This window comes from Notothenia rossii (genome assembly GCF_949606895.1).
Source record: "Notothenia rossii genome assembly, chromosome: 7".
Classification (NCBI taxonomy): Eukaryota; Metazoa; Chordata; class Actinopteri; order Perciformes; family Nototheniidae; genus Notothenia; species Notothenia rossii.
The window spans coordinates 53,414,541-53,423,320 of NC_136905.1; the positions used below are offsets into that span (position 1 = coordinate 53,414,541).

Below are 8,780 nucleotides of genomic sequence, written 5' to 3' on the forward strand. Positions count from 1 at the left end.
CATCCAGCTAGATGCTACAGAATCCTAAACACACTCAACCTTTCTTTTAGATAATTTATTTTTCCTATTTGTCTTTATTGGATTGTGCAGTTGAGGGTTGCAGACAGAAAAAAGGGAAGGGAAGAAAGGATGCGACCTTCATAGGACTTATGTGGGGCGCGTGCTCTCCCAGGTGAGCACAACAACATACACACTTATCTAACAGTGAATCGTTTTAACTGTCAGTAGTTAAAGTTAGCTGGGAAAAGGATGATACTGTTTTGCTAAAGGCAAGCATACTGTAATATAATCTTTCCTGATGTTGATCTATAAAGCTTTGATTCAGTGCAGCACTGCCTTGGCCTCTTTTATCTCCAGCTGCGCACTGCAGATGTGAGGGATTAGAGGGAAGCTGCAGGGGCTGGAGGAAGACTCCATTAGTCCAGTTAACACATCTGTGTAGCAGTGGCGGCGCCAGAGGTAAATAGCACTTTGCCCCTGCTTACACCTATATGCCGTGAGCTGATTATCGTGCCTTCATTGTAACAGTCGCGGGTAGACTGTGTGTGTGCGTGTGGGGAGTGTTGCAGTTGAACATTCCACTGTAGCGCCCGGTACATTAATGGGAAACCCTAAATGTTTGAGCACCCTGTATGAAACGTCAAACACCCCCAAAAGAAAATATCCAGCGCCGCCACTGCTGTGTAGCGCTCATTCTCAGGATTCATTTGACGCTCTGGGGTGAAGACTAATTCCTTTAGCACATTTAGCATGAATGTGTGTGTCGGGGCAGCTGGGCTCATTCTCAGTATTAATCAGACAGACGCATGTCTAATCAACTGGAAGGCCACGGCCTGGAAACAAACCTCATCTTGACACACATAATGTGACATTTCTGCACTCGCCTAGCTTTTAATATTTAAGTTTTCATCTATTATTCTATATCTAATTTACCCTCTGTTACCTGGGGGGTCATAGTGGTGAAAAGCTTTTTTTAAATCATGCTACACAACTTATTTTTTTCAGAGGCAGATAAGTACGGTGGCCGGCAGGTACAAACACGGAACAACGACCAAAAACAAATACATTTTACAGCGGTTTTCAAAGTGTGAGGCGCGCCTGCCCTGGGGGGCGCCAGAGAGCTTCAGGGGAGGCGCAGCGTGAGACACAAAAGAACGAGAAAAAGACGAGTAAAGTGACACTTGCCCACTTGTGGCTGTCTGTGGAGACCGAGTTCCCCCACCTCGCCAAAAAGGCTGTAAAAGTGCTCATTCCCTTCACCTCCACCTACCTGTGTGAGTGCAGGTTTTCCGCATTGACTTTGATCAAAAGCAAGTACCGATCAAGGCTGCAGCCAGAGGATGATCTGCGTGTATTCCTGTGTGCATCAAAGACGCAGACTCATTGTTCCCACTAAAGTAGGGGTGAGTGTAATAAGGAGGCAAAGTTGACGTTCAGTGTGTTACCGGGAGCATATAAGGATTTATCCACCATGTTGAAAATGTTAAAAAAAATATGTCTTGAGAACACGGTGTGCGGAAATATACGGGTCGTGCTGCAGCTAGATGTGCCTGTCCTCTGTAAGAAGGTGTCGGCTACTGACATGCAAGGAAGAACGGCTGTCCACAGGCTGTTCCAACTTTAACAACTGTATTAACTTCCAGGGTAGTGAATTGAACATGCAATTGTAATTGGGTGTGTGGTATATTTTCATGCACGGACACGCATATTCCACAACACACAAACTGAACAACACTCAATTTTCCAAACACTACCAGAGTCCTTGCGATCTTGTTATAATAACAAATGCACGTTACTGATGCAATATGGTTGAGACCATTCGGGCTTATTCTAGAGGGGTGCAAGGAATAGTCCAAGTAGCGGGGGAGTTTTATACAATATGTTTAAAACATCAAAATAAAAATGTTTTAAAAAGTTATTGTTTAATGTTTTAAGGAGGTGACGCTACTCAGCCAATCAAATCGGTGCAGTCAGCACGATAGATTCAAACACACACACACAGAGACGAGACAAGAGGAGAGAAACAGTCTGAGTAATTTCAAATGGCGGAAGGTAGACAGCGAAAACAGAGCATTTAATTACATTTTCTCTTACTGGACCTCTTTGAAATGCAAATTGAATAACCCTGCATTATAGCAACAACAACAATAATAATAATAATAATAATAACAGCCATAATAATTGGGAGGGGGGGCGCGGCTGTTCTTATGTTCTCTGAGGGGAGGCTCACCTACCCACACTTTGAAAACTCTTGCATTAGCAGGAAAAAGTTGCAAATCCTGAAATGAAAAACAAACCAATCCTGAAAAAAAACGCAACAAAAAAACCCTGCAAATACCAAAACGATAGGCAAAGTCCAAAGCACGTACAAATTGCAAAAGACATACACAAAAAAAACATTCTGGAAGTGCTCCAGGCCTCTAGGGGGCGCGCTACGTGGAACAGATTGATGTCTGACCAGACATAGAGAGAACGAACAAGAGTGCTGCAAATTGAAGCCGGAGGAAACAAAGTAGATCGAAGTGGAAAAAGTCGATATATAAGAAGGTACGTTTTGTTTTGATACAAAGAGCGTCATATTTACCCAGCTAGCGTTAGCTTGTTTGGTAAAAGAGTTTGCAAGTCAAGAGACAGCACTGTGCACCTAAATGTAACTCTTGTAATAATATCTTATAGATATATTATAGGTGCAGAGAGGAGCTGGTTTATTGTGCCCCAATGTAAATCCTAATGTGAGAGTTAAAGGACGCTCAACAATATAATGTACCTTGGTCAGTTTGGATTTATCGTGGCATTTATTCTTAATTAAAGTGAATTTATTTTATTTCAGTCAGTCATTTGTGTGTACAGTATGCAGGTGTGGGACATTCCAAATGTTCCAAAAGTGAGCACTCCACGAATGGACAACAGTTTGACAGGGTAAAATAAAACATTGTCAACATACTATTTTGTGCCACAAGAAGCAGAATGTTTTGACAGTACAGTATTTTGAATATATTTGTTGTTTACCTTTATCAGACCTCTCAGGCACCCACAACCAGCGTCTGATCGGGTAAGACTAATTAAAAATGTAATTATACCATGTAGGTTTGAATTTCTGAACATGACATCAATAAATACCTTTGTGTGCTAATGACACTGTCATTAGATCCACTGCACTGATTTCCTGGGTAAAAAGAGGATGGAGCACCAACCCCATTCCAGGAAGAGGTCCAGTCTGCCCCGGCTCAGAACCACTTCTATAGGTAAACGATGTTGACAGTTGCATCGTGACACAGTTGTTTGCTGGGTATCTTTATTTTACATTTGTTTGTTTGTAAAGCCTCCAATCACAGTGGGTAACATTGCCAGGAAGCAGAACAATTATAATTTCATACAATTCCAAATGACACCTACAACATCTGACATCTTAGTGAAGACGATACAAAAAACACCCACAAATATTTTTCAAAGATCAGATATTGTTTGTTGCATCCATTTCAAATGTTTACAAGGATTGTGCAGGAGTATGACAAAAGTGCCGTTGTTAGTTTAGAAGCCAATGTATTGAAAAAAAACAGGAAGAGGATCGACATCCTTTTGTAAATATGACTGTCATGCATATATTATGTATTTGAAGTAATTATTCAACTGTCTTCTCATTGCAGCAACTACACAAATGTGTATGCACTTATCATTATTGATAGCCAGTCTGATCCAGAAGACAAAATGGAGCAAAGGTATTAATTGTTACTATTACCACTTAATTGTTCTATTCTATACTGTAAATCTTATTACTAGCTTCATCATTTAATATTACAATACATCACTTTTGTCTTTCCCAGCACAGAATACCTGACTGCGGCACACATTGTTGCAGAACTCTCTGCAAAAATAACAAATACATCTTGCAGCAGGTTCAATATGAATAGAGCCAATGTGTGGGATGGAGCAATCCGCGGCTTCAAAGGTGCCTCATTTGACCCCTCTCATGAGATGTTAGTTAAGTTCACTGATGATGAGGGACACACTGAGGATGGAGTGGACACTGGTAGTCCCAAGCGTGAGTTCCTGACCCTCCTTATGGAATGCCTGAGAATGCGAAGAAAACATCACGTCAGCAACTGTTTGTGCCCCATGGCGGTGTGACTTTCCCAGCCGCTCACTGTCTCAAAATCTGATTCTAAATGTATAATGTTCTCTATAAAGATAGAACTAATACACAATTATGAATGTATAATATAAGCTGTTTTGTGTATTTAATCATGCATTGGTCTACAATTTAATGATGGCTTCTACATATTTCACATAAACAGAAAATGAAAAAATGTGTCCTTCATGCTGATAACCCATGTATGCATCTGCCAATAGAGAACCGCAGTAACGCGTCCAAAAAGCCGGAAGTAAGTTAGCATTTTTAGCACTTCCGGTTCCTTCCTCAAAAAGCAATGCATTTTTTCCATAGGGTTTTGGAAAATAGCTCGAAATAAGGTCTGTGGTTGACACAAATGTAATAGACAAATCATCGTTTTGTTCTACGACATTAAATACATCAGCAGTGACCCCACTGGTGATTTTTGAAGAGTTTACGTGTCTGAAAAACGATGGTTGTTACCGAGTGGCTGAATAGGACTACAGAAATGTTCGAGGCCGTTGTACGTCATTACGCCGAACACGTAAACACTCCCGCTAAGTTTGTTTTCCACTGTGTTCTGCTTGAAAGCAAGTACATGCATATCTTTAGTATCTGTATATCTATATCTGACCATTAGAATCTGTATTTTTGAAATTGTCGTTTTTAACCGTAGTTTTACAAATGATAGAATTATTCATTACCAGTGTTTTCCAATTTTACTCGGCAGTTCGTTTCGTTAACTAACGTTAGCTAAAGCTAGCGCTACTAGTTAGCTACGCAATGGTTTGTTGCTTTGCTCCGGGTTGCAGCCACAGGTCTTCGCATGAAACGTGCTTGTTCTATCGTTTCCCGGCCAATGTTTTCCAAAGGAGAGTCTGGATTCGTGTCATGAGGTAAGCTGACGTTACATTTTTGTCCATGTCACGGTGAAATGTAAATGATGGGTAGTGACTGTATCGCCGTTTTACAGATGGCGCTGCTGAAAAGACCGCAACATAAGTAAAGATAATGAATACATCCTATTAAAACCTGTCTGGCTTATATGATAAGTCTAATTAGTACAAGCAGCATAACGTTTCACCATGTAACTAAAGATTGTAGTCAGGGAAATCAGTTTGACATTTTGAACTAATAACAAATCACCTCTGGCTGGCAGAGAACTCTCTGCTCCATAGCTTCTCTTGGACATAAAATCACATGTACATTTTACATTTATATTCAATTTAATATCCCATCCCTCACATACTTTTGTATATATAATAACTTATATTGTTTTTCTTGTTATGCTGCTGCAACACAAACATTTCCCAAATTGGGATCAATACAGTAATATCTTATCTTAATTAATTAAGAAATATAACTATTATAATTAGTGTAGCAGCTGACACCTATTTTCAATATGGATTAATCTACCATTTATTTCTTTAGCTCAATTTTCATCTATAAAAATGTCAAAATAGTGAAAATGTTCACGAGACTTATCAAAGTGCAAGGTTATATCTTTAGATGTTTTGTTTTAGCCTATGTACTCTATGTCTTAATGCTCTTATATGTGACGGGGTGACTTCCATGAAACTAATATTTTATGGATATTTGGGTTTTCTGGTGTGTAATATTTGTAATCTTGGGGCCTCTTCTCTTTAACGTCTACATGCTACCACTGGCTCAGATAATGAAGAACAACAAAATAAGTTACCATAGCTATGCGGATGACACACAAATTTACGTAACCATTTCACCAGGAGACTATGCTCCAATTCAAACACTGAGTAAGTGCATTGAACAAATCAATGACTGGATATGTCAGAACTGTTTCCAATTAAACAAAGATAAAACTGAGGTAATGGTTTTTGGAGCCAAGGCAGGACGTTTAAAAGTTAGCACTGAGCTTCAGTATGCAATGTTCAAAACAACAGATAAAGCCAGAAATCTAGGTGTAGTCATGGACTCTGACCTGAGTTTCAACAGTCACATTAAAACAGTTACTAAATCAGCTTACTATCACCTAAAGAACATATCTAGGATTGAAAGACTGATGTCACAGCAGGATTTGGAAAAACTTGTCCATGCTTTTATCTTCAGTAGACTGGACTACTGCAATGGTGTCTTCACAGGTCTCACTAAAACATGTATTAGAAAGCTGCAGCTGATTCAGAACGCTGCTGCTCGAGTCCTCACTAACACAAAGAAAGTGGATCACATCACTCCTGTTCTGAAGTCTTTACACTGGCTTCCTGTGTGTCAAAGAATAGATTTCAAAATACTGTTGCTGTTTATAAAGCTTTGAATGGTTCAGGCCCAAAATACATTTCTGACCTCCTGCTAAATTATGAACCATCCAGATCTCTCAGGTCTTCAGGGACTGGTCAGCTTTCTGTCCCCAGAGTCAGAACTAAACATGGAGAAGCAGCGTTCAGTTATTATGCTCCAAATATCTGGAACAAACTCCCAGAAACCTGCAGGTCCGCTGCAACTCTTACTACTTTTAAATCCAGGCTGAAGACTTTTCTTGTTGTCGCTGCTTTTAATTGAACTATTCATATCTTAGACTGCACTGTAACTTTTATCCATGTATTTTTTCTTTTAATGTTTCTTTTATTAGCTTTTCTTTTTAATGACTGATTTTAAATGCCATTTTCTTAATGTCTTTAATTTTTTGTAAAGCACTTTGAATTGCCTTGTGTTGAAAAGTGCTATATAAATAAACTTGCCTTGCCTTGCCTAATAAAGATTTCATGTGACACATAAAATGGATTTGTTGATGGGAATGTTTGTGAATAAATTAACTCTAGGTTAACGGTACTCTTGCTATCACTACTCACCGACACTATAAACCTTGTCCCTCATGCTAGCCCTGAAAACACCGGTAAGCACACCTTCATCTAGGCTGCACTGTTTTACGTGTCCTGACTTGTAGTGGTTCTCTCCTATCTACACTCTTGTCATCTTTGTAAAACGATATCAGACTGGTAATTGACACAGCCATGACTTCTAGTTAAATTCAGTGTGGCTAAAATGAAAAGCTTTGTTAAAATATGCAAGCGCGCGAAAGTCAAATCAGCTTTACTGTCAAAAATTCTACATGTGTTATACATCCAGAAATATCGAAATATCGTTTCCCACAGTGTGACATGTATACATAAAACAAAAAGGGCCTAGATAAACGTGGTATACATGAAACAAAACGGGCCTAGATAACCGGGGTATACAGTTTAAAATGTTAATATATTTAAAGTGTTCAAAGTGCAGTTTCAGTGCAAGTCAGTTGAAACGATCTTAAGTTGGCGTGACGTTGAAGTCGTGCGACGCTGCTGCTGTACTGGCTTGTAGTTCGTTTATAGCATAACGTTAGCATTTTGCTTCTGGCGACTAGATTTATGATTCAAAAATTATAAAAGTAGGGTTGACATGTGGAGATTATCCGGCTGAACAAAACGTGATCCCTCTCTTAAATGTGTGTCAACCACAGACCTTATTTCGAGCTATTTTCCAAAATCCTATGGAGAAATTGCATTGGTTTTTGACAAAGGAACCGGAAGAAGTTTACTTATGGGTTTTATGACGCGTCACTGCGGTTCTCTATTAGTATTCTAAACAGAGTACTGTGTTGAATCCTTATTTCTTGCTTTTAAATAGACACAATAAAAAAAGTGAACTTACTGTTGTGTTCGACTTCTGCCAAAAACTGTACATTTTTGCCACAGGAGCCGCATAACACTTGAACTTTCCCCAGATGTTGGCCACAGAAAGGACAAAACATGGCAGCCTGAAAAGACATACATTGATGTAGTAAATCCATTTAATCAAGTCGATCAAAAACACATAGTCTAAATAGTGGTTAGCTAAATAAATAAAAAGATACATCATGTTTACCATTGAATCTGTGTTTTGTCTCTCTCTCTCCTTGAATGACTTCTTTATATTTGTTCTTGAGCATGTCTAATGCACACTACTCTACTGTCGTTACTTTGTCCCTCTTCACATTTTGTCATTTCTCTCTCTCTCTTTCTCTCTCAATTAAATTCAGTAGCTTTATTAGCATGACCATAGTTACAGGCAATTGCTAAAGCTCTGTATTGCAACATCTATACACAAATACATACATATGAACAAACTGTCAAGAATTCAAATGTCCTTTTTCCGCGTTACTCACTATGGCCCGTGTTATTTGCCTGCACTTGATTTGTCATCTCTTTTAACAATGTTCTTCCCTCACTTTATCTTCTCTTCACGTGAAGCTCTCCTCTCCTCAGCTGGTGTAGTAGTTAGGCACGCTAACGCTAGCTATATAAATATGACGCTCTATGAATAAAAACAAAACTTACCCTCTTATATCTTTCTCCACTTAAATGAACTTTCTTTCCTCCCGATTTCCATCACTCTTTTTCGTTCTCTCTATGTCTGGTCAGACATCAATCTGTTCCACGTAGCGCGCCCCCTAGAGGCCTGGAGCACTTCCGGAATGTTTTCAAAAAAAAAAGTGTTTTGGGATTTGTACGTGCTTTGGACTTTGCATATCGTTTTGGTATTTGCAGCGTTTTTTTGTTGCGTTTGTTTTCGGGGTTTTTGTGTTTTTCATTTCATTATTTGGAGGTGTTTCCTGCTTATGTATGCGTTTTGGGCCGTTGTTCCGCGTTTGCACCTGCCGGCAACCGTAGATAAGTCC

General features: G+C 39.3%; 1 protein-coding gene and 1 long non-coding RNA gene across 5 annotated transcripts; one reads left to right on the forward strand and one right to left on the reverse strand.

The window, feature by feature from the left end:
• LOC307047040 (uncharacterized protein) lies at positions 1-6,864 on the forward strand. Of its 4 annotated transcripts, none has more exons than XM_079693753.1 (6): positions 1-2,547; positions 2,851-2,919; positions 3,019-3,052; positions 3,149-3,245; positions 3,648-3,719; positions 3,830-6,864. In XM_079693753.1, the coding sequence occupies exons 2-6, from the start codon at positions 2,852-2,854 to the stop codon at positions 4,126-4,128; spliced, it is 570 nt and encodes a 189-aa protein (XP_079549879.1). In that variant the 5' UTR covers positions 1-2,547; position 2,851; the 3' UTR covers positions 4,129-6,864. The 4 variants fall into 4 exon arrangements, 3 of the variants coding, with proteins under 3 accessions (XP_079549879.1, XP_079549880.1, XP_079549878.1); XM_079693754.1 differs by having other exon boundaries at positions 2-2,547; positions 2,831-2,919; positions 3,825-6,864; XM_079693752.1 differs by having other exon boundaries at positions 3-2,547; positions 2,831-2,919.
• On the reverse strand, positions 3,935-8,514 carry LOC307047041. Its single transcript, XR_013810330.1, has 3 exons — positions 8,440-8,514; positions 7,775-7,880; positions 3,935-4,071 (listed from the first exon to the last, which is right to left on the reverse strand). It is a non-coding gene; the product is annotated as an uncharacterized lncRNA (long non-coding RNA).
• Between the last annotated feature and the right edge of the window lie 266 nt (positions 8,515-8,780).